At 38.9% G+C, this 26,336-nt stretch overlaps 1 protein-coding gene and 1 pseudogene across 2 annotated transcripts in view; both read left to right on the forward strand.

The window, feature by feature from the left end:
• The first annotated feature begins 1,930 nt into the window (after positions 1-1,930).
• Positions 1,931-2,531, forward strand: LOC136157460 (large ribosomal subunit protein eL22 pseudogene; annotated as a pseudogene).
• A 2,780-nt stretch (positions 2,532-5,311) lies between these two features.
• CBFB (core-binding factor subunit beta) overlaps positions 5,312-26,336 on the forward strand; it is a 47,745-nt gene continuing 26,720 nt past the window's right edge. For both annotated transcript variants that reach the window (XM_065925484.1, XM_065925482.1), the window contains exons 1-3: positions 5,312-5,647; positions 5,872-5,958; positions 10,794-10,910. In XM_065925484.1, the coding sequence (XP_065781556.1) occupies positions 5,570-5,647; positions 5,872-5,958; positions 10,794-10,910 (282 nt within the window). In that variant the 5' untranslated portion in view covers positions 5,312-5,569. The remainder of the gene's footprint in view (positions 5,648-5,871; positions 5,959-10,793; positions 10,911-26,336) is intronic.

Raw genomic sequence — 26,336 nt, forward strand, 5'->3', positions numbered from 1 at the left:
GATCCCAACACCGAAGAAATGCTATTCTGGGGAAACTTGCTCCTCTCTGCTTTCCTCTCCCTCTGGGATGGATGAATTGATGGGGGTGTTGGGGGTGGGCGGGGGGGCGGGTGGTGGTGGCAGGGCAGTTAAGAAGGGGGAGAACTTCCCAGAGGGAAAATTCTTATGGGCCCAAGGGTGAATTGTATGGTATGTAAATTATATCTCCAAAAAATTATTTAGGGCTCAGGAAACTGCCTCATTTAGGTGGATGATACCCCATCCTGGACTTCAGCCCATCTCCATCCAAAGACTAGAAGCTGAGTAGAGCTAGGCTTTGATGGCTCTGTGCCAACCACTAGTTCCCCTCCTCTCACACCCCCTCAACGTTCATTTGTGGCTCCAGATCCTGTTTCAGCTTTAAGATGGTACACTATTTCCTCAGTAATTGAATGGATGCTGTTTCTTTAGAATTAAAGTACACAGAGGTTCAGGGACCTGGGAGGACCTCACCCCCACTTTGAGGAGAGACAGATGTGGGTGGCTGCTGACACCGGATCTGGATAAAGCCATCCTTTCTGCTAGACCTGGGAGGCAGGATGTCTAGGCCCTGACCGATCAAGCCAAGGAGGGACAAACAGTTGGGTTCAGGGGACAGGAACGTGCAACCATCAAGGGCAAGAGCCGCATCCTGCCACAAGGCCCACAGTAAGACCCCTTCACCCAACCTGTTGGGGCCCCTTTGGGAGCATGGTAGGGTGCTTCAGGAGAGTGACCCCAGCTCTCTATAAGTTCACATGCACTTTGGTGAAGGAGACAAGCTGGACTTTGGGCATCTTTACCCATAGAAGCCTTGTAATGGAATGGTTAAGAGCCCTAGCCCTTCTGAACCTTGGCTTCCTCATCTGTAGAATAGGGTCAATAACAACAAACTTTCAGGGTTATGATGAGGAGTGAATAAAGGATATACCCCCAGTGCTTAGCCATTTCATTAACTCTAATGGGTCAGGGTCTTGTCTGGGTCCTATGGCCACCTATTTACCTTTTCAGGGTCTCCTTTGCCTCATCTCAGATAGGGACAATGAGGCCTGTCTTAGAAGGTGGTTGTGTGAATTAACTGAGATAAGGGGCATAAAAGCACCCTGCTCAGAGCTTCACAATTGAACCAGACAATTCAGGGTCCCCTCAACACCCTGCTCAGCAGTGTCATCCTTTTGCTGCCCACCCTTTCAAGATCGGTGGGAGCAGCTGCCCACCCGGGAAAGGAGGAGAGAGAAGGCCCTGGACTGACTGAATCCTTAAGAAAGGAAAGCTCCAAGTAGTTGGGCTTCAGAGAATTCAGCCAGGTTTATGGGGTTGGGAGGGTGTTTCTCGGCAATGAACAGTCATCCTCAGGCTTCCATCTGCGGGCCCTAATAGAGCTGGCTGGTAGCAAACTCCTTCACGGGGTGGTGCCTGAACCAATCCATACCCACCAGACAGAAGCACAAGAGCTAAATATATGTGATGTGGGTGAAATTTTCTTTTATTAATTTCCTTTAATCCAGTTTTTAAAATAAGGGAAAAAAATTAACAACCATTAAAAAAATAAAAAATAAAAAGGCATACAGAGTTCAGCCGAGGAGCTGGCCTCCTTTGGCCTGCGGCTCGTTTCCCGGTTGTCCTGGCTGTTTGGATGCCAGACAATGCCGAATGTGGGTTACCCTGTGGCCTGGAGTTGCCAAAAGCTCTCTGTGGTGCTGCTGTTCTGGGTCCGCCTGGCAGACTCTCCCATCCCTTTCCCTCCAGACGGCATTCCCCACCTCTGTGAGGCTGACACTTAGAGTACTCTGTCCTGCTCTGCACTCCCACTGTTTCCAGTCCAGCTCCCTCGAGCTTAGAAGAGATTTGTCTTGACCATCACCTTTTCTTTGTCAAAAATTCATGGTGGCTTTCTGCCTCAGCTGCTGCCATGGCCCCTGTGAAAAAGCTTGTGGCAAAGAGCAAAAAAAGAAGCTGCTTCTGAAGTTTTACCTTTGACTACACCTACCCTGTAAAAGGTAGCATCATAGATGCTGCCAATTTTGAGCAGTTTCTTTAGTAGAGAATCAAAGTGAATGGAAAAGCTGAGAATCTTGGTGGAGGAGTTGTAACAGTCAAAAGAAGCTAGAACAGGACTACTGTAATGTCTGAGGTGCCTTTCTCCAAAAGGTATTTGAAATATTTCACCAAAAAATATTTGAAGAAGCATAATCTACATGATGGGTTTCCCGGGTGGCGCTAGTGGTAAAGAACCTGCCTGCCAATGCAGGAGACATACATAAAAGACTTGGGTTTGATCCCTGGGTCAGGAAGATACCCTGGAGGAGGGCATGGCAACCGACTCCAGTTTTCTTGCCTGGGAAATTCCATGGACAGAGGAACGTGGCGGACTACAGTCCAAGTGACATGACTTTGTGACTAAACAACAACTACATGATTGGTTACCTGTAGTTGCTAACAGCAAAGAAAGTTAGGAATTGAGTTACTTCCAGATTAATCAAGATCAAGAAGAGGAGGAACTTCAAGGTTAAAACTCAATTATCTGGAATATTTTGTATGAGTTCTTTAATGTATATATGTAATATATATAATATCATATAATTTTTTTAAAAACTTGTTTATTTTTCTTCACCACATCTCAGTTGCGACATGTGGGATCTAGTTCCCACACCAGGGATCAAACCGACCCCTGCATTGGGAGGATGTTTGGACCTAGTGATTGGACCATCAGGAAAGCCCCTCTGTATGAGTTCTCGAATAAAACTTGGGAACAGAAACAACAAAAAGTTCATGTCTGGTCTGAGCATCTAGGCCACTCTAGTGAGATTTCAACTTTTATTTATTCCACATCTCCCAGGGAAAAAACAATTATTGCTAGAGTTCAGACACCAAGGTCAGCTGCAGGTCTGTGAGCCCTACCTGGACCCACTGTGGAGTAAGAGTGCTTCCTTGTGAATCATCTATCAGAGACAGAAATGAAAGGTTTTACTCTAGTATCTACCTAAACAGAATATGGTGACATTGCATGGTATCACATGGGATACCCTTTTTTCCTACTATGGACACCAACAGCAGAAACTCTGCTCTCTTGACCACAGTCCTTGTTGACTGACAGCAAACTCATCATCTTCCTCTTGTTCAAACGATGATTGTGTTGTCTTGGTGCCCAAAGATCTTCTTAGCTGAACTGGGAAGATGTAAGGGAGAGGCAGCAGATGGATGAAAACTTCTGTTCCTTGTGAGTGGCTTGGTTCTGCCTTGGTAACGGGTAGAAGCTGCCTCACTTACCTGTTAACATAAAGTGCAGATACTTTAAGGCTGGTTTTGTCTGCACTTTGTACTAATGTGAAGTTTCCCCCTTCAGTTTCACTGGAACCTTTAGGCAGTGAAATAAATGGCACCTTTTGCCAGATATAGCTGATACAAGCTGTTGAGTGGGCCCACCACGTGCTCTTACTCCCTCCTTTCGGGAAAACTGTTCTTCCCTTCTTTCAACCATTGGCTTTTCTCTGAAGTTGCCAATTGCAGGACCCCAGTCCGAAATGGGACAGCATATGACATAAGCTGGCCTATGTCGTCACATCTGCTTGGATATGGTGGTTTGGCAGAGGGGAGAGTGTGGGACCCAGGTTAGGCCCCCAGGAGATGGAATCTTTGGAGATAGAGAAGTGGATGTTTCCATCCTTTGTCAGGAAATGAATGCCATTTATGAGAGGCTGAGAGAATTAGCAGTGAGAAGAAATGGAGAAAGGAGAGTCCCTCTCTGTAATTTGTTTACTTAAAACTGACACCTTTTTAGCTTTAAGTTGTTGTTTTTTTAATTGGTTTTCTGTCACTTGCAACTGAAAAGCACCCAAGGGAAAGATTCTGAGATACCTGGACCCCCCACCAAAGTGGTTGGTGACATCCATATCTATGTATACCCTTTCTGTTTGTGTACATACATACATTCACACAGGCTTGGTGTAGGCCAGAGAGCATGCCCTTGGAAGTTGATTCTATGTTTGCTACTCAGAAAGTGTGTGTTTGTTAAAACCACTGGCCTGCAGGTTTGCTTTTGCTGAAAACTCCCCCTCATCTTGGGCAATCCATCATTAACTGGATCCTAGTTAGAGTGAAAAACCAATCCAGTTTGCCAGGAACTGAGTGGTTTCCTGGGACATGGGACTCCCATTGCTAAAACCAGGATAGTCCATCATCCTAGCTCAGTTCTGTATCTGTAAAAATGAGATTGGATTGGACTAGAAAGGGCTGGGAAAGTCTGCCAAATCCTGCATTCAGGCAGACCTTGCCAATTGCCCTTGGCACTAACTCCTGTAAGTTTAAGTGCATTCTTACAATCCTTTGCTATAAGACCAGCTACTGTCAAAATTGGCACCTATTTGCCATAGTTGGACTGAGTTTTTGACAAGTTGAGATTTTAAGGATCAGAATTTATTGAGGACCAACTTTGAGTAAAGCTCTGCCGTAAATCCCATGTCAGGCTGTCTCCAGCCTGAGCTAAATGACTTCCCTAGAACTTGTGGATCTTATTTTTTAGGATTTGATTGTACATTTGTGTGAATATATGAACCGGTATTGGGTTATTAATTCAGCTTGTTCTTTGAAAACTTAAATTTATTGAGTGTTCATCATGTGCTAAAACTACATAAAAGCTCTCATGCCAGATAATACTGCGAGCTTGTGAATGCCTGCATTTTGGAAAAAAGCAAACTGAGGCTTTGTGATTCAGTGCCTATCTAAGGGCCCCAGCCAGCAGGCAGGGGAGTGAGCGAGGTCCCATTTGAGGCCCTTCTGATTCCAACAACTCAGACCTTTCCACCATGATGCGGATTCAGTTGGATCTCTTTGGTCTCTTTCCACCGTTAGTCTTTGATGTGCACAGTCTGCACCCCTCCTGGTCGGTTTTCGGAATCTCCAAGGACTTAAGTTTCCTGGCGTTCAGGTGACAATTTGGGGTTACTCTGCGCTGCTGCGGAGCCCAAAAGTTGCAGGCAGTGTAGAGGAAGGACTCGCGCGGGCCGCTCCCTATCTCCAAGAACGGGGCAGATCCCCCACTGAACGAAGTGGCCCGCGGGCGGGCCAGGGGAAAAGGGGCCGCGCGGCGCCCCAAGAGGAGCCGGGTTTCGCCGCAGTCCAGCAGCCCCGCAAGTAGACTTGCGGCGCATGCGCGGCGCGGGTCGCAGAGTTGTGAATGGTGCGTTTTGTTTGCCGGAGTTTGGGGCGGGCGGGCGCGCGAGGAGGAGGGGTGGGGCCGACGGGGGCGGGGCGGGCGGGCTAGCGAGGTGGGCGGCGAGAGGAAGTGGCGGCGGCGGCGGCGGCGGCGGCCGGGGGCGGCGAATGTTGGGTCCGCGCGGGCGGTAGGCAACGGCTGAGGCGGCGTCGGCGGCGTGGGCTGGGCTCGAGCGGGCGGCGGCACCTTAGACTCCCGGGCGCGGGAGCCCACGCGGGCGGGCGCCTGAAACAAAGGGAAGCGAGAGTCAGGGCGCCGCGGGTGGGCGGTCAGTCGGTCAGCGGGTGCCCGCGGAAGCCTGGAGCCCGGCGGCCGGCGCGGCCTCAGGGCGGGAAGATGCCGCGCGTCGTGCCCGACCAGAGAAGCAAGTTCGAGAACGAGGAGTTCTTCAGGAAGCTGAGCCGCGAATGTGAGGTGAGGCAGGCGGGCGGCGGGGAGGCCGCGGCGCGCCCCGAGCGGGCCCGGGCGGAGAAAAGTTTGGGCGGTGCGGCCCCGGGGATCCCCGCGCCGGCGCGCCGCGGAGGGGCAATCTCGCCCGGGCAGCCGTCTCCCTGCTGACTCTGCTTGCCCTTATCGGGGCGGCGCGGGGCGGACGGCGCGGATTTGGCTTCTGATTTCGGGCCGTCTCTGCCTTGCAGATTAAGTACACGGGCTTCAGGGACCGGCCCCACGAGGAGCGCCAGGCGCGCTTCCAGAACGCTTGCCGCGACGGCCGCTCGGAAATCGTAAGTCGGCGGGACGGGGGCGCGGGGGAGTGAGGCGCGCGCGGGTCACTTGTTGCACTGGGGCCGCCGCGGCCCAGGCCGGTTCCGGACGGCGCCGCGGACGCCGCGGCTCCCGGAACTGAGCGGGCGCCGTCTCACTTCCTACTCGGGATTCAAAATGCGAAACCAGACACTGGCGGGCCGCGTCCTCGCGGGGAGACGCTTCCAGGTGGCCGTCGGCGGGTGGATTATGTTTCCCACACACGACTCGGCGGACACTTTGCCGCGAGTGGATCTCAAATCCGAGCCCAACTAAACCAGGAAAGGTCACTATATAGGCTGTGACCCTCATTAAAAGAAAGGGTCGGGATATTAGTAGGAAGAAAACACCCGTAGGGAAAAAGAAGTGGGCTTCGTTCAAAATCATTTCTTGGGCGATAGTTTGTCTCGGGGGCTAGATTTTGCGTAAATCTATGTGTGAAGCTATCTCTTTTTCAGTAGAGCTGGAAATAAATCAGAGGGTAAATCCAGTTACCTGTTGTCCTAAGAGAGAAAAAAAGAAGCCCCCCAAAACGTGCCATCTTTTCTTCGCATGGAGAACAACCTTTTTTTCCCTCCAAACCTAAAAAACATATCCCGCTTAGGCCTGCAGTTTTTAAAGAATCACATGGATTTGCAAAACCCACAGTCGATTTGAGGCCCTGTTTTAAATGCTAGATTTGGTGCTTTACCTCCACCAAACATTTTGCTGAAAAACAATTCAAGTATCCTAGTTCGCCTCATCTCCTTTTGGTTTGTCCTAGTGGAGGTGCTAATGAGAGAATGATGGAGCCAAAAAGTGCATCGGAAAGAATTAAAGAGGAGACTGGTTGTTAATTTTTTAAGAAGTTGAGGAACTGTATAATGGAATCTGATTATCTGCACCATGACTTGGGCCACTGCACCTTCACACACTTGAAGCTACAGGCGCAGTTTGAATTTATGTTAACAGTAGAAAGACATGTTGGACCATTTGCGTCTCCCATTCCGTGTACAGTAGAGAATATTTTTATTGAGACATAGTTCACATATCATAAAATTCTCCCTTTTCATCACTGAAATCAAGTTTATTTTTAAAAAATATTTTGATGCTTAAGACAGGCTTTTTAAACTATTACAGATAATGAGAAGATATGGCCAACTTTACTAGAAACTCTAGGATATTTGGTCATTATTGCACATTATAAAAGAAAATGTCTAGCTTTTAGCCCACTTGCTTGAGTAGTTGTAATTGTTATATGATTCAGATGTATAGGACAAATAGTTTTTGGTTTTGGCATTAAGTGGTAGAGGAATCTTTCCTTACTTAGTTGGTTCAGTGATTATATCATCCTTTGTCTGGATTTCCTTTTGGAAAAGGTGGATGGTATACCCAACCAATGGATTTCTTGGAAGTAATTGATGTAAGTATGAAAGATGAGCTATAAAATGCTATTGTAATTTTTTAGGGAAATATAGTTAATTTTTTAGAGAAATACAGTTTTTTAGGGAAATATAGTTAATAGGGTATTTTCTGTTATATCAAATTTTACTGCATGTGATTATGAATTGGCAATATAATTTAAGCGTATTTGAATATATATGAATTCATAGTATATTTGAATTACTATATCATGTATAACACGAGTTTCCTGTTATAGCAGTATTATAGGTTACTTGTATTTGTTATAAATTCCTCTTCAGGGATAAATCAGACATTCTAATTCTAGGCCTTCTCTTCTTCCAAAAATCTGATCCTACAAATTTTTAATAAGTTCTTAATTTCTAACAAGTATTTAGGTTAAAGAAGATAAGTAGTTTGAATTTCATCTAAGAATTATAATTAAGACAGCACAGTTTAATGCGTTGAATAGTATAACTTTGTATTTGGAAGGAATTTCACTTTTTCCTCTCCAGTTTTCTCCCTTTAATTCAATGTTAGCCATACTTAAATTAACAGAGTTTTAGCTTCTCGGGGATAGAGACCACATTAATTTCATGTATGCCCCCTTCATATGAGTTTTGCCCAGTATCTTTTGCATCATAAGCACCTGATTATTTGACTTTAAAGGTTATTTCATTTAATGCCCCAAATTTATCTTACGACTTGTAAACAGGCTGTGGCTTTTACTTATTTGGTGGTGGAAAATAGGTAGGGAAAGGCATTTTTTTTTACTTCTATTTTAATAGCAGCCATGTATGATAAAAATATATAATTCTCCAAACTGTGTCCAACCCTTACCCCTTTTATTTCTTTTTTTTTTATGAACACCTTATCAGTGAGGTTAATGAATTTATTTTGTATTTAGATGTAAAGCAACATAAGGCTGTGATGCTCATCTCTTCTTAGGTATAAAACTTAGCAAGACTCTATATCATAGCATGAGATAAGTGTGATTATAGGTGAGGGGTAGAATCTATTTGGTAAAATCAGATTTATTCCTTATATAAGCTCTTGTATTATAGTATTAAGAGATACCTTCAACACTAATGATTAATAAAAAAATTACTTATGAGAGGTATGGTGACTACTGTGAAAGTGGTAAAAACTGTTTTTAATCTTGAAGATGGAAGAATAAAAGGTATGTTGGATTGGCACAAGTGTGCTATTTTGCAATTTAATGAAACCTCATGAAATATAATCAGGACATTCTGAGAATTCTCCATACAGCCATTTTTACCAGTGTGGATTTTTATGTTTTCAAACAAAATTTTCCCAACTCCTATGTATTGTAGATGTTCCATTAAAAAAAGAGAGTTCTGTGGTCAAATAAATTTGAGAAATGGTATTCTGGAGTGTGATCTGTTTTTACCACTTCTCCAGTCTCAAAGAGGTATGTTGAGATAATGGACATGAAGTGATGAAGCAGGAAATCTGAGGTTGGCCTTCAGGCGGGAGGTGAGGTAATGAGTTGCAGAATGTCTTTACTTAGCCCTGAGCTGATTTGGGATACACTGTGACAGAAGGATTTGTTACTAGGTGACTACTGAAGAAACATGGCTGCCAGGATTTTGGCAGGGTATTCATTCATGGGCAGGCTCTCTTATCTGTCACCATTCTGCTTTGTGAATTTCACTGTCTGAGACTGAAAGAATTGGCTGTCTTCTTCAGCTAAGAATTACTTCTCATTGTATTTAGCAGATACTTGTAGCATTTACTGGGTGGTGTTCTAAACACTTGACAAGTACTGGAAACTGAGGTTCAGAGTGAAGTAATTGCCTCAGGTCAACCTAGGCAGTTTGCCTTCTAGTGTCTGCTTTTCACTTCAGTGGTTGTTTTTTAAACTTATGCTAATAGTTGGCAAAGTTCTTAAGGTTAATATCGTAATATTGATGTTTGTTCAGTCTCTATTCATATAAGTATTTGCCACAAGAAAAGGTATCCCAGTGATTAGGGAAATGCCATTAAAGGTATCTGTAGAGATTTAGCAGTTAGATTGACCACTGTACCTTCTAGTATCAATCATAGAAATAGGAAGTGCTGTAATTTTTATCTGTAAAGAATCTAAGCCCCTATCTTCGGGGGAACTAGTGGATAGCTGAATCAGCTAATGCTTTAAACAAATTGCCCAAGAATGTGTACCCCTAGCTTTCAGATGAAGACTCTATACTTCAAATTATGTTTTAGAATTTTAATTAGTAAACTAAAACAAAAAGTTCTCTGATTTCAACAGTGAGTTTACATGCAGAATTTTTTTTAATGCTTTTTATGTATTTCTTTTAGATTTTTCCCTGGGAAAGAGGGACAGTGTTACTTCCATTTTTAACTAGGGGGAAGTATAGAGTTAAATTGCTCTGGGGCTACACAGAATGACACTTTATTGAAATGGTTTTAGATTGTTCTCTTGAGCTGTGCCATCCAAATCTTTTATAAATATTAGATGAATACTCTTCTGTTATTGTCAGATCCAGTTTTCCTAAAGTCAGATTTTCGAAAATGCATTTTTAAAAATTCATCCAAGGTTTTAGAGAGATGAGTACTGTCATAGCACATGCTAATGTATGGTTTATCAGAGGAAAGACAGTCCCATATGCATTTTTTTTTCAATAGTGGGCTATTAGTTAATTAACATTTATTTATATTCAGCGTGCAAGTGATTGGAATTTGGGAAACTCTGGATAAAATAGACACCTATAGGGATGAAAAAGTCTGTGTTTTTTAAGCTGAGCCTTTCCTGAAACTGGAATTTTTGTCTCTGAAAGTGAGTTCTACTGAAAACCGTAATGGAGGATATTATCTTCATCTTATAAATTTTGGTTTTTAAAAATCATTGGAAATGATATTTGGTCAGTTTATTCATGATAATGAGATCCTCCCAATGTGATATATCGTGGAGATGTTTTCACTTCCAGTCATCTCGAAGTGCATTTTTAGCATGGTTTTTGAAGCATAGTGTTTCTTTGAGCATGGAAAATCAAGAAAAATTAAAGTGTCTCATTTACACAACTTTAAATTGTGGTATGCTTTAAAATTCAAAATATTCAGCTCTTCAGTGATTTTTATGTTTAAAAATACAAGTTCTTAAATGTAGTTATGGGGGCTTCTGGTTAGACATTAGCAGTGTATTGTGCTAACGTCAGCAAAAAATGACCTGAAAGAAAGTATTGATTCCATGTCTGATTTTATATTTAAGCAGCCAATGGCAAATGTCCTCAAAATGGAATCAGATGTTTGTAACTTAATACTTAAGAAAAATGATGAGTGCATGTTTTTTTACTTTTAAGTAATCTTGGTGCTGCCTGGCTTAAGACAGAAACTGATGTAAAAATAAATGACTGCCTGCATAATTTATGTAATGTCCTGCTCCTGATCCTGTTTGTATTGATTTTTCTAAAAGGCTTTTGTGGCCACAGGAACCAATCTGTCTCTCCAGTTTTTTCCGGCCAGCTGGCAGGGAGAACAGCGACAAACACCTAGCCGAGAGTATGTCGACTTAGAAAGAGAAGCAGGCAAGGTAGGAAACATTTCTTTGCAATTTGAAATACTGTGGATTGTTTTACTATTAGCAATTACCTGATGATTTATATTTTAAGAAAGAGATCACAGGTCTGATTATAGACATGTGATCAGATGTGCTTTCATTCCATATTAAAAAGATATAATACAATTCTTAAAAATCAATATTTTATATAATTTCATTGCTAATATGATGCTTATGTCATTTGCCACAGAAAGTTCTCACGCTTAAAGAGAGTAGTGTGCTTTCTTATATGTAACATTTGAAACTTAATTCCTTTAAAAGTGTGGACAAGAAATTCTTTGTTTTACTAAAATGTGTCTAACTATAGTGTTTTTTTTTAAAAATGAAAATTAGAGAAAAATGGGAAAAGACTTAGGCTTAAAATTTAATAGTATTTAGAAATGATTCATGGATAGATTTCCACTTTTTAATGTAGCAAATTTAATTTTGAGAAAATATGAAAATGTTAACATGGAAAGTTTTAGATCAAAGATATGAAAAATGTAGGTAGAGATGTTTAAGTTGAGAGCCCTATTAAAATCTAACTTAAATGAATTATGTGCTTTTGATGAAATATTAGTGAATAGTGTCTTGGATTAGTTCATCTTTTAATGTAGAAACTGACTTCTTGAAATAAAATATTTAAAGAAAAAAAATTTTTTTTACCTCGTTTTGTAGTCTTTCTCCTGTTTCCTTTGCAGCATGTTTCTATACCTGTTTTTATTAACTTGCTAAAATTGTTTTCTACGTGTCATTGTGAATAGTATAACCTATCACTTTATTTGCGAAACATAAGGATCATGTAAACATTACTTTGGGGAACTTAAAAGATTTTCGTATTGGTCTGTATTAGAAAAAGGATTTTCATATCTTGTACATATACAATGAAGAGTTGTGGGCTTTTTTTCCTTAATTTTGTGAAATAAAGTTTGCTCTTTTGTGAGTTACAAATCAACTAATCTTTTGATGGGAAGAGGGAAAATAGATTACAGAATTTTACAATGAGTAATAAGTTTGAAGTTTGCTTTTCTATGTGTTAGACTTGTTTGCTTGGAAGATTAAAAGCAAATGTTCCAGGTTTTACTACTTGGTAATTATTAATATATAAAGGAGAAGTTGGAAAGTAATGACAATGTGTGATTATTGCTTTTTTGTCTGTTTGGTGTATGAATGTGTGACTGTTTTTTTCCTTGTTCCAAACACTTCCTTAAAGTTTAACTTGCTAGCTCAGATACTAAAAACATAAACCAAAAAATTTCTTTCCTCTCAACTTTTATGCTAAACTCTTTTAGGATTTCATGACTGACATCTCAATGTTACTAAAATCTTCTAGTATTTAATAACTAGTAAATGGGTGTTAATTCTACTAGAATATGTTTGCTTGAATTAATGATATCTGTTTAGTAGATTGACGACCATATTTTCCTTGGACTTAAGCCGTTGAGATGTTTTTAGTTGTACGATCAACAAGAACAAAAATCTTAGATAGCTTGTTCTAGAACTTAGAGAAAGTGTTTTCAAATATACCAAGAAAAATGATAGAACTGATGCAAGAAATCCGGAAACTTATATTTTATTAATATTTGTTTTATGATTTTCTTCTGTAAAGTGCCAGAGTAAATATTTTCAGTTTTGCAGGCATATGATCTCTGTTGCAGCTTCTCAAGTTCGCTGTTACGGTGTGAAAGGAGCCATAGACAATGTGTAAACAAATGAATGTGGCTGTGTTCCAAGGATGGTAATACTGGCAGAAATCTGTATCTTTCCCTCAGATGTAAATTGGTAAATGTTTGTGTATAGATGATATATTTCTCAAATATAATTTTACCAGTACTTTCTACACCAGTAGAATCTAGGAAAAAGAAAGCATTTTAATGAAAAAAACCAACAACATTAAGGAAAAAAAAACAAAACCCTGCTAGTATTTCGCTCTTTACCACTGGGATAAGTATAGTAATGAACTTAGAGAAAAGATACTAACCCATGTTTTCTCATCCATAGAGCTCAGGCTCTGGGGTCTCTTATTTCTCTTCTGATAACCATCGTTTATTTCTGTCCCCATAGGACTAGAAGCAAAGCAAATTGAAGCAGTTTCCCTAAATGTTAATTATTTGCCTCTACTCCTTATACTAAATCCAAAATCAGTGTCTCTTCTTCCACATGCTTTCAACCTAGTTAGGTGCTAAAGCAGCTTAGTTCTCTTCCCATTCAAACCTAGCTTTGAGAAATTGAGCCTTTAGAGTTACATATAAATTGAGGTTAAGTCCTGGCTTCATATACTACGTTTATTCTGTAACTTTAGACAAGTTGTTTAATCTTTATGGTCCTCAGTTATAAAGTGAGGTTAATGCATGTGTCCCAGGGTGGCCCTAGGGATTAAATAAAATAGTGTCTGTAAAGTGCTTAGATCAGTAACTGGCAGAGTTATTAAAAAATTCATTCATTCAGAAGGTCTTTGTTTAACACATATTATGTAATTTAGTGAGTACTGTTCTAGGCACTTGATATATGAATAAACAAAACAAAAGATCCTGCCTTACAGGTTGTTTTATGGAAAGAATGGAAGAACAGGCAGTATGCGCAGTTTATAAGTTATGTAGTATGTTACAAAGTGATAAATGCTCTGGGGGGGGGAAAGGAAAATTAGAATAAAATAAGGGATCAATGAATGGGAATGTGTGCAATTTTAAACAGGAAAGACTGGGTAAAGAAGGTCATATTTGAGCAGAAACCTAAAGGAAGATAGGGAATGATGAGCAATGCAGATATTTGAGGGAAAGGTGATCCAAACAGGGGACACAGCGTTGTAAAGGCCCTGGAGTGGGAGCTTGCACAGTGTGTGCGTTAAACAATGAGTAGGCCAGTGAGTAGGCCAGTGCGGCTGGAGTACACTGACCAAAGAGGAGAGTAGTGGAAGAGATTAGGGAGATAGCAAGAAGCCAGTTTACAGGACTGTGAGGGGCCATGGGAACAACAATGGACTTTTATTCTGAGTAGAGTGGAGAGTAGTTTCTGCTCTTTGAGCAGATGAATTATCTGATCTGCCTTTAGTTTTGAAAAGATCACTCTAGCTGCTGGGTTAACAGCAGTTTTAGCATGCAAGAGTGAAGCAGGGGGGCCCATTGGGCTGGTGCGGTAGTCTTGGTGAGAGACCAGGGTGGTAGCAATGGACACGGTGAGAAGGAGTCATAGTCCAGGAATATTTGAGATAGAGCCAACAGGATTTGCTTATAGATTGGATGTGAGGTGTGAGAGTCAAGAATGACTCCAACTTTTTTTGGTTAGAGCAACTGGGAGTATAGGATTGCAGTCATCTGCGATGAGAAAAGCTGTGGGTGGAGCAATTTTGAGCAGTTTAGGGCATGTGAGTTTGTGGTGGTAGCTTGTTGCAGCTTCTGTTTTCAGCACCCACCCATAACTTCTTAAATGATGGCACAGCTTTTTCCTAAGTGACCCTTTGTCTGCTTATCTCAAGATTTCAGTGTCTTTTTTTTTTTTTTAAATCAGCTCTATGAAAGTATAGTTTATTTACCAAATAATGCCCCCATTTTGAGTGTATAATTTGAGTTTTAACAAATGTACACACCCATGTAAACACCACCCACAGTCCAGATAATATTTCATCCCCTTGTGCCCTTCCGCAGGAATCTGAGAGTAGCTGAGCTGGTTGGTTCTGGCTCAGGGTCTCCCATGAGTTGGCAGTCCAGCTCTTGGGGCTCTTCAGTCTCTGAAGGCTTGATTGGAGCTAAAGGATCCCCTTGCAAACTCACTCACATGACTTTTGGCTGGTGGCTTCAATTCCTAGTCATATATTCCTTTCCATAGAGAGAAAAAGAATGAGGTCATCCTGCTTTTTATGACTTATTCTCTGATCACTTTTTTCTTCTTGTTCATTAGAAGCGAGTCGCTATGTCTAGCCCACACTCAGCAGGGAGGGGGGTGGTTTATTCACATATATGGGAGGAGGCTGAGATCTTTGGGGCCATCTTAGAGGCTGGCTCCCAGTGTTCACTTAAATCTGATGAATTCAGGAAAAAAATTAGAATGCTAATAGGAAACAGAAGTTCCATATTCTCTTAGATTTGAAATATGGCTTTATGAGCTAAGAAAATGGGCTTCACAAAATCAGTCTTTGTATTCATTCTTTCTGCCTTTGTGTTTGTTGGAATATTTTCAAACCTAGAGTCTTCAGTAAGAAAGGTCTGTTAGTGGGTAACTGACCATCAAGTCAGAGCACACACTTTTATAGTCTGACTTTCAAATATATTTAAAACTTTTGCACCCAGGTACCTAGTGAGCTATTAACAGATAAAGCTGACTCTTTATTAAGGGTCTTTCTTAGAAGAGGTTTAAAATAATACCGTATAATGGAGAGAGCTCTGGATATGTCTGGATTGTCAGAAGACAATCAACAATTGTTTTCCTTAGCTGTAAATGGGAGTCAAAATGTCTTCTCTGTTCATAAACCTCATGTGAGGATTAAATGAAGTACCAGAATATGTGAAAATGCCTTCTTAATTGTCAAGCCCTATCCAAAGCTAGACTATTTGATAGGTTTGTAGAGTGAGATCATAGATAATCAAGGATTTTCAGTGCTATAGAGGCCTTAGGTCAGCTTCACTTCAAGTAGTAGTATGGTGTTGGGAGACTATGTCTTTCCTCAGTGGTCCATCCTGGTATTTTATAAACCTAGACAGCCAAAATGTTCATAATTGTCCCTTAATTTAAACTGCTTTCCTCTAATGTAGCTGTCAGAAGACAAGGAATGCAACAGATCAGAATTTAAATCATTCTGTGTGAAATTTTGTTAGACCAAGCAACACCCTGTTCCTTTGATCTTTCCTCTTGGAACTTATTTCCAATTAATTTTTATTTCAAACAAATGCAAATGGTTATGGTTGACCATAAGTTATTAGTCTTGAGTGGTCAGATTAATGGTTTTTGCATGCATTCTGTGTTTTCTTAAGCGTCCTTAGGTTTTAAAATTAATGATTATGCTTACTGCATAATTCTAGTTTGTGAGCATGAAGTTAGAGGGTACGAAAATCTTGTAAACTGAAGAAATTAACTTTGTAGTGCTATTGTTTGTTTTCCATTTTTTCTATGAAAATTGAAAATTGAATATACTATCTAGTTTCATCTAGATATATTAGATGTGGTCCCAGAAAAAGAGGTTAAACTTTCTATAGTTTTTGCATTGCTATTCATTACTTATGATTTTAATTGATAGATAACGATAGCAGACATTGGGAGTAGTTATATAGTGGCATCAGAGCACTTTTAAACTTTTTGATAAGTTATGTGTTTTACTTCTTTTTCTTTTCTGAACATTCATACTTAAAAATCTTTTTACCCTTCATTTTCATCAGCATGAAATAGCAAAGCAAAGTTTAATAGCATTTGATTTAACAAATGAAGACAAAAACTCTTACTTTAAATGTCTTTAAAAAAAAAAATTGTCCTCAAAGTTCCATAACTGCTGTTTCTGGAGCGGTTTGCTTACTTGCTTGCAGGATCTTTGTCCCAAAATAAATATTGTGTCTGTTTATATACCATCCACAATTTGGCAGAGTTTAGAGCACTCTCTTTAGCTTTGAGAAATTCCTTTTCAAGCTCAGAAGCAGCAAGTTTCTTTTCCTCCTTAGACAGCCCAGTCACTCCAAATAAAAGAAATCTGTGGTAACACTTTGGAATGTGGTTTTCCCCAAGAGAAACTGAGGCAACTTTACAACTAGCTTGTTGGATCTAGACTTTTAAGTACTTCAATTCAACTAAAATATGAAGTATATTTTCTAGCACTTAGTTATCAACAGTTTAGTGCACTGAAATAAGTAATCTGGGCTTTTTAAAAAAGTTTTATTTCAACAATTTTTAAATCCAGGAAGAGTAGACTGACTTCATGAATAAATAATAATGTTTAAAAATTAGAATGTTGGGATTTCCCTGGTGGTTCAGTGGCTAGGACTCTGAGCTCCTAATGTAGGGGGCATGGGTTCAATCCCTGGTCAGGGAACTAGATCCCACATGCAGCAACTAAGAGTTCATATACTGCAACTAAAGATTCTGCATGTTGCAACTAAGGCCAGGCGCAGCCAAATAAATAAAACATAAAAAAAAAAAAAAAAAAATTAGAATGTCATAGTATCTTCCAGTTAGAGTTACATTAACTTGCATATATGATAAATGCTCCTCTGAAGTATTTGAAGACAATATACTCTTTTTTTCCCGTCTTCTTTTTTTCTTCCAGTTTTATTGAGATAGAATTGATATACAGCACTCATCTTTTCCCCTTTTCTTGAATTGGATTATTCGCCTGGATTTAGTGTGAAGTGTAGTCTTGGCCATATCTCAATTATATTTTTCAAGTTAGAAAAGTCAGAATGGTATGTCTGAGAGAAACATCCTTAATCTTCCCCTTTTTGTTTGTACTTCCTACCCCAATATTTTTGAATGATTAATTCAGACACTGCAAGGATAAAGATGTTATCAACTAAAGAAATCAGTTGTTGAGAAGGGCTGCTATGTCCCAGTTTTACTGCTTCCCATTGTAATTGATTTTTTTCAGTTGTCATTTTTGAGATATGATTTCTATACAGTAGAATTCACCTATTTAAGATACACAGTTCAGTGACAAATATGTACAGTCAGCGGTGTGATTACCACCACAGTGAAGATACAGCCTGTTTCCGTAACCTCAGAAAGTGCCCTCATGTGCTTTGCAGCCAGTCTTCCCGCCCCCCGGCCCAGGCACCCATTGTCTGCTTTCCGTTACATACTCTGTTATCTTTTCTTTTTACTGAGCAGTGTTCCATTGTGTGAATCTGCCACATTTTGTTTATCCATTTATCAGTTGATAGCCATCTGAGTTATTTCCCTTGGTTTGGCTACTATGCTGCTTTTAATGTTTATACCTGAGTCTCTTATGTGGACATTTGTTCTCATTTATCTTGGGTAGATAGATACATAGGACTAAAATTGCTGGCTAGTTAGTTTCATGAATATGAACTTTTAAAGAAACTGCCATTGTTAATCACTCAGTTGTGGCTGATTCTTTGCAACCTGGTGGACTGTGGCCCACCAGCCTTCTCTGTCCATGGAATTCTCCAGGCAGGAATACTGGAGTGGGGTGCCATTCCCTTCTCCAGGGGATCTTCTTAACCCAGGGACTGAACCTAGGTCTCCTGCTTTGCAGGTAGATTCTTTACTGTCTGAGCCACCAAACTGTTCTCCAAAGTGCCTTTGCAATTTTGCATTCCAGCTAGCCATCTATGAGAGTTTGAGCTACTTCACATCTTTACTAATACTTGGTACTGTCAGTCTTTTTTTATTTTAGCCCATTTTTGTGAGTTTGTAGTGGTATCTCATTTTGGTTTTAATTTGCATCTCCATGGTGACTTAACGATGTTCAGTATGTTTTATGTGCTTGTTTGCCATTTGGTGAAGTGTCTGTACAGATCCTTTGCCTATATTTTGATACCAAATTATTATTGAGATGTAGGGATTTTTTAATGTATTAAATACATGTTCTTTATCAGATATTTTTGCGATTGAAGTTTTATTATGAGTCACATTTAAAGTAGCTAGCCTTGACTGCATATCAGTTCAGTTTAGTTCAGTTGTTCAGTCGTGTCTGACTCTTTGTGACCCCATGAACCACAGCATGCCAGGCCTCCCTGTCTATCACCAACTCCCAGAGTCCACCCAAACCCATGTTCATCTAGTTGGTGATGCCATCCAACCAGTCCATCCTAAAGGAGATCGGTCCTGGGTGTTCATTGGAAGGACTGATGTTGAAGCTGAAACTCCAATACTTTGGTCACCTGATGTGAAGAGTTGACTCATTTGAAGAGATCCTGATGCCAGGAAAGATTGAGGGCAGGAGGAGAAGGGGACGACAGAGGATGAGATGGACTGCAAGAGCTCCTTGCAGTCCAAGGGGCTCTCAAGAGTCTTCTCCAACACCACAGTTGAAAAGCATCAATTCTTCAGTGCTCAGCTTTCTTTATAGTCCAACTCTCACATCATACATGACCACTGGAAAAACCATATCCTTGACTAGACAGACCTTTGTTGGCAAAGTAATATCTCTGACTGCATATAAAATATTAGGAAGTATAAATACAGATTTTGTCAAAACTGCCCCTACTATAGTAATTTTGGCCTCCTTCGATTGTGCCTCTCAACTAAAAAAAAAAAAAACCCTCTTAATTTTTAAACAAAAAAAATTTTGACTCGTGTTGTGTAGCATGTAGGATCTTAGTTCCCCTACCAGGGATCGAACCCACCACTTATGCATTGAAGGGCCAGGGTCTTAACCACTGGACCGCCAGGGAAGTCCCTTGATGTGTTTTTGGGTGTTTGTTTTTTTGAGCTTGTTGTTTTGTTTTGTTTATTATGTTAAAATGCACATCACATAAAATTTACCATTTTATCTGTTCGTAACTATACAGTTCAGTATCATTAAGTATATTAAAATTCATGCTCTTGTCATCTTCCTTATACTAAAGCTCTGTACCCATTAACCACTAACTCTCCTTTCTCCCGTGTCCCCAGCACCTGACAATTGCCTTTCTACTTTCTGTCTTTGGTAATTTAATTCTTCTAGGTACCTCATGTAAGTGGAATCATCATCCATAACCTACTGCTTAGAGAACCATTGTTAACGTTTTGTTATATTGCCATTCTTATTTTTTCTGTGTATATTTAAATTGTAAAATAAAATTATTCTATTTGATATGGCATTAACTTTTAATCTTTGGATTTTCTGCACATCTTATTAATAATTGATTTTACGAATAGAAAAATCAGCAGTAAATAGATACCTTTGTATAAGAGAGAAGCAACAGAATGATTATCAGTGTAATTCTTGGAATAAAAAAGTAAGAAATGGATGTGGATGTATCTCGTGAGCATACATGCAGTGTTCATTCACCTGGGAAACCTTTGCAGATCTAGGAAAGCTTTGCAGATCTAAAAAACGGTAGACAGTCAGTACTGTACACATACATGGCAATCATATGAAAAATCTCTCCTACAGAAAACTTTGAGCTTTCTAGTACAGGCATTTTAGGGGGCAGAAAATGTTTGTTAACTATCTCTGAGTATATGGTACTCCTTTTGCTACTGTGTACTCTTATTTTCTCAGTTAAGAATTAGAATAGTAATAGCAAACAGTTCTGTAGCACTGGCTGTGTGCCAGGTACTGTTTTCATTGATACAAAGACCGATACTTTTATTATCTCCTTTTTACTGGTAGGAAAGCATTTGTAAGTCTTAATGTGCTACTTAGTTTGAGCAGGCTCTGATACTTTCTCTGATGTCACTTCCTTGATACTTAGTTTTCTAGGAAGAGTAGAAGCCACAGACCAGTTAACTGTGCCTCATGCTAGAGACACTGATTTGGTGGGGAGTTTAGTTATTGTTACCTTCTTTTATGAAGGTATACAATGTAAGTAGTTGGAAGTTATTATCTACTCTGATCTTTCTAGTTTAGGCTGGACTTTTCCCAAATTGATGTGTATTTAGGAACAAAGAATTTAAAGTAATGCTTAAAATGTGCCTTTGCCAGTGCAACTGTGCTTTTCAGACTTAATATGACTTTCCTGTGCCATACTGTGTGTTCTAAGAAGAATATGGCCAAGTCTGGGAATGATTGGCCGGTTATTTTTATGGGGGGAAACATTTTTTCCATGTATACAGTCAACATAAGCCCTTTTGTGTTTTAAAACTTTAGATATGAAGGCAGATTAAAACAGAAGTGTAGCCTAGGAGTGTGACTTCAGCTTTTCCATTAGGAGAATTTAGATGTTTTCAAATAAAATATTCTGCCCATATTAAATGATAATTTTTAATAAATGTCTGCCTCTTTTTTTAAAACAATATTGCAGAATATTGTTTTAAATAGTGGGACTTTGGGAGAACCCTTCTAAATTTTTGGAGGGTATTGTTGATTCCAGCTTTTCAGTCCTGACCTGCCTTTCCGTTGCTATCCAGAACAGTGCTGCTGGACTTTTTTTAAGTTGTAGTGAATTCACATAGAATTCACCATCGTACGCATCTGTTCAATTCCGTGGTTTTTAATATATGCACAGTGTGCAGCCTTTATCACCACTATCATATTCAGGACATTTTCAGAACTCTGGACTGTTTAAAATATGTTTTGACCTTCTGCAAACTAGTTTTCATCTTGATCACCACCACTAGTACCAGATGATTTATATCCTCAGTAATTGACTTAATCCTTCACTAGAGTGAATGAAGTCTTTTATTTGGTATTGGAATGCGTTTGGTGATAGCTTGATTTCACAGCTGAGGAAACTGGGGCCCAGAGAGGCTAACTAAATCTTCAGTAGTCATGTAATCTGTCTCCTAGGAAGAGCCAGCATCCAGACCCAGGTCTTTTACCCAAGAGTCTGTGTTGTTTGCAGTTTACCACATTGCTGCTAATAATCATTAGGTAAGTTGCTAGAAACTTCACATACCACCTTTGAAAGTTATTTTAGCCCACCAAGTTATTCTTCCCATTAGAGTCAGTATTTTAACATGGTCATTTTTGACCTCATTTTGATGACTTCAGAAAAACCTTTCACTTCCATCTTTTTCCTTTCAACATTTAACTTTTCTTGAATTGTTTTTCTAACTTAAGACTGCTCTATATTCTCTTGATTCTAGGCTCGCCATGACCTGCCTCCTTTTTATATCCTTCTGTAATTCTTTTCTGGAGAAGGGAACGGCAGTCCACTCCAGTATTCTTTTTTTTTTTTTTTCCCATTTATTTTTATTAGTTGGAGGCTAATTACTTTACAGTATTGTAGTGGTTTTTGCCATACATTGACATGAATCAGCTATGAATTTACATGTATTCCCCATCCCATCCCCTCTCCCACCTCACTCCAGTATTCTTACCTGGAGAATCCCGTGGACAGAGAAGCTTGGCAGGCTAGAGTCCATGGGATCACAAAGAGTCAGACATGAATGAGCAACTAATGCATGCATATAATTCTTTTCATCTTATAAAACAAACTCCCTATTCCTTGACTCCCCCTCCCCCTTGTTCCTGGCAGCCACTCTTCTTTGTCTGTGATTTTGATTAAATAGCTCTTATAAGTGTTTGTAAATATAGTATTTGTCTTTTATAAGTTCTCTGTATTGATTTGGATGTTAATTCCTTAATAGGCATGTGATTTGTAAATATTTTCTCCCATTCTATGGGTTGCCTTTTTACCCTATTGATAATGTCTTTTGATGTACGAATTTTTAAAATTTTAATGAAATCCAGCTTACCTATTTTTATTGTTGTTATCTGTGTCCTTGGTGTCATCCCCAAGAAATCATTGTTAGATTCAGTGTCATGAGGCTTTTATCCTTGCTTCTAAGAGTTTTATAGTCTTAGGTCTTAATATTTAGATTTTTGGTCTGTTATGAAGTAATTTTTGTATGTAGTATTAGGTGAGGGTCCAGTTTCACTCATTTCCTTCTAGATATCCGTTTTCCTAGCACCATTTATTAAAAGGCCTCTTCTTTCCCCATTGAATGGTCTCGGTACCCTTGTCAAAAATCATTTGATCACACAAGTGAGGGTTTATTTCTGGGCATCCTACTCTAGCCCACTAGTCTGTATGTCTTTTATGCCAATACTATACCATTTTGATTAATGAAGCTTTGTAGTAAGTTTTGAAATCAGAAAGTATGAGTCCTCAAGTTATCTTCTTTCAAGATTGTTTTGGCTTTTCAGGTCCCTGTAACTTTTTTTTCCTTTTCTTTTTATGTATTTTTATCCATTTTCCATATGACTTTTAGGATGGAATTTTCTGTTTGGTTAACACATCCACTTATTGAGTGTGCACCTGCGTGTGTGCATGCACACGTTTGCATTCTTAATCTTTTATGCTCCAGGCACATTCTGTATTAATCGTGTTATGATTTCTATAAGATGTACTGTTTTCTGTTTGAACTGTAAGAAGTATATTGGTAAATTACTTTAAATCACTATAGAAGAATCGGTTTTTTTTTTAACACTTGCATGCAACCCAAGTATGATTCAGAGGCAAGTGAGATTGAATGACTGTCTGTAATGATTATCCAGCAGTCAGGCAGCTGACTGTACATTTCTAAATGGAGAGGAACATGTGACTAAAGGAGGATGAGTCAGAACCAAGTATCTTCTAAAGGAATCTGTTAAATAGACTACATAAATGATTACAGTTAACAAGGAAGGGGTACATACTTTGTGAAGTATCTTGTTTTCCTGGGTGCCTATGGCCATCCCAGTATTAATGGTTGTCTGCTGATACTATTGGTGTGGTCAACTATTCGTTGTCTCAAAAAAAAAAAAAAAGTTGCTTCTTTCCCTTGGAAAGAGAACTCTATGTAAAATTTTAGTGGAAGTATTTTGTGTAAATTTCTGTGGTGCTTTATATGTTTCTTAAGCTTATGGACATTGGTTTAATTTTTGTTGTCACCTATGAAAGAGGTGTGATTATTGATTTTATATGTGAGAAATTGGGAGACTTACTCATAATCTTAAATTATTTATCTCAAATACACTGTTAAAACTAAAATTTCAATCCAGGTTTTATCTGATTCTAAAGCACATTTAATGTTTACTCTTTCCATGCTCTCTTGGAGTTAAGCATAGTGATAATATTCCTTTTCTTTAAAAAACAATTACAGTTGATTCTCCTAATTTATGGTAATTGTCTTCTATAAAGTCCCTGCAAACACATGACCTGTTTATAAGAGGAAAATTCACACTTACTGCTAAAAAAAAAATGCCTTCCCCCAATATTAGCCAGTTCACTCCCTCTGCCAACGCATTAGAACTTGGTATCTCTCCTCATACACATTATTAGAATTTTTATTTTTTATATTTTTATCTTTCATTTAAAGATAGTTATATTGTTTTATTTTAATATTTTTAGCCATTTTATTTCAAACTTTTTTTTTTTCCAAATGGTAGTCAGTTTTCCAGTCTCCACTAGTTAAGTAAAATACCCATTTACCATTGATTTGCAGTGTTGCTGTTTTCATTTATTAAATCCTTGTATACTTGGCTTTGTTTTTATTTTTTTTTTGTTTATTCCATTAAGTTGTTTCTGGCTGTCACGGCACTACTGCATGTATATTGATTGCATTGTTACATGTCTTAATTAAATCTAAAGGGCAGAAAATACTTTCTTATATTTTCTTGGATAGCCTGATTCTTTTGTGTGCATTATAGATTTATCCCTCAAAGTCCAGAAAACATTATTTAGAGATTATACTGGAATTTTGTTAAAATAAGCATTACTTTGGGGTTAATTGGCATTGGTACTCTTACCATTAGAGAACATGACATCTTGTTTTTCAAGTCCTTTTCTGTGTTTTAAAAATTAGGTATTTTCTTCTTACAGAACCTACCTGTTTCTTATTATATTTATTTTTAATGGATACTTTTAATGCTATTTTAAAATAAGGACTTTTAAAATTTTCTAAATAGTTACTATTGTAACATAGGAAAGTTGTTGGATTTTGTATATTTTTTTATAACAAAGTCATTTTATTGAACACATTAATTCACTTGGCTTTTTTGTTAAATATTATAGATTTTTCAGGTAGATCATCTTCAGATATTATGTCCTGGTTGTATTTCTAGTCCACTTTGTTTGAACTGTGGTCTTAATTTTTTTTTTTTTTTTTTTTTTTAGAACTGTGGTCTTTAAAAGGAGATTGCAAAGCTCCTGGATCCAGCTCCTGACAGTTTTATCACTGTCAATGAACATTCCATTAATCTTAAGAGTATTTAAGTCATACTTAAATGTAATAGCTGAATTCAGTCTTAATTCTTACAGTTCTTTTTGTACATATTCAGCTCTTCCTTAATACAGACTTTAAGATAACTGGTGTTGGAATTTTTGAGGGAGGTAGTGGGATATGAATTTTTAAAAATGCATCATGTATTTCCCTCTAACCTAAATGATACTACCCTTTAAAAAATGACAGGTAATAAACATCTGTTGAATAGGTGAATCTTTTCAAGTTGAAATCACAGGGAAGCTATAAGAAAAGCATTTCCAAGTTCCAGCTGTCTTTCTATTCTTCTGGTAATCATCATTCAGTTATTTACTGAGGGCCTAAGGAATACTGATCATTTCTTCCACTGTTTTCCCACTATCTCATTTTATAGACTAAAGTTATCAGTGTTTGAGCTCTGACAGTTTACTACAAGGAAGTGAAATGTTGTTTCCAATTGAAATGGATTTTTTGAGGGTGAAGTGTCTGCTGCTTGCTTTTATCAATAGCTTTGACACTTGATTTCCATGTTTATTGATATTACGTTACAGCTTAGTACTGGTGTGCATGGAAATCTTTGCAAATTTACAGTTATTCTATTTTAATTATCTTGAAATTACATTCTTTAGAAACTCAACAGAGAGAACTGTCTCTGCTGCCCCTTTGTACTCTCAGTTTCTGTTGTCTCTCTGGCTACCTAGAAGCTATTGTAGAAGAATGGACAATTGAAGTTGCCACTGCTTATTCCAAATTTAGATACCCACAGAGAAGAGACTCCAGACTCTCAGATAGAACAGTTTTATACAGGTTGATAAATGGAAAGGTATCTTAAGTTCTCTCATATCCTTACTCAGACTCTTGCATTTCAAAACCCAGGGTAACTTATGTTTAGCTGCTGAAGTAGTTTGGTCCCTTTACTAAAGGAAATGAGATTTATCATCTCATAAGCTGTGCGCTGCAGAGACATTGGTGTCTGTGAGGGAAGGGAAAGTTGCATTTTTATTATCATATCCTTTTCCCCTTATACATTCTTTCAAGAATTTGGTGAAAGCATTAGACTTCTTTAGAAAAAGACACATGGACACAAACATATATTTTTATACAGAATTTTGAGACATTTCTGGTCTTCTTGAAACTTAACTGTAAACCCAAACTCATGTAGGTTGTCTGAACTCCAGACTAAACTCCTTCTTTAAATAAGAGCATTGCTAAAAGTTATGAGTGACCTAAGATCCTGTAACATGATACTTTGAAGTTTTATGTGGCCAAGAAAGGAGAAATTTTTACAGGGAGGCCTGTAACTTAACCTTTAGCCACTAGGCTCTTTGCATGCTTTCCTCTTTGTTCATAGCCTGCTCTGCTGGATTCTTCTCTTCTACATAGCATCTGAAAAAATTGAATTGCCTCAGGTCTCTTCATGGGCTCCCCTCTTCTCTCCTACTTATTGTTGCTTGAGTAATCTCTTCCATACCCCTGGATTGAAACACCACAGTGTTGTTGATGGCTGTGTGTGTGTTAGTCATGTCTGACTCTTTTGCGATCCCATGGACTGTAGCCCACCAGGCTCCTCTGTCCATGGAATTCTGGAGTGGGTTGCCACTTTCTCTTCCAGAGGATCTTCCAGACCCAGGGATTGAACCTGGGTCTCCT

Source organism: Muntiacus reevesi, chromosome 2 (assembly GCF_963930625.1).
Source record: "Muntiacus reevesi chromosome 2, mMunRee1.1, whole genome shotgun sequence".
NCBI lineage: Eukaryota > Metazoa > Chordata > Mammalia > Artiodactyla > Cervidae > Muntiacus > Muntiacus reevesi.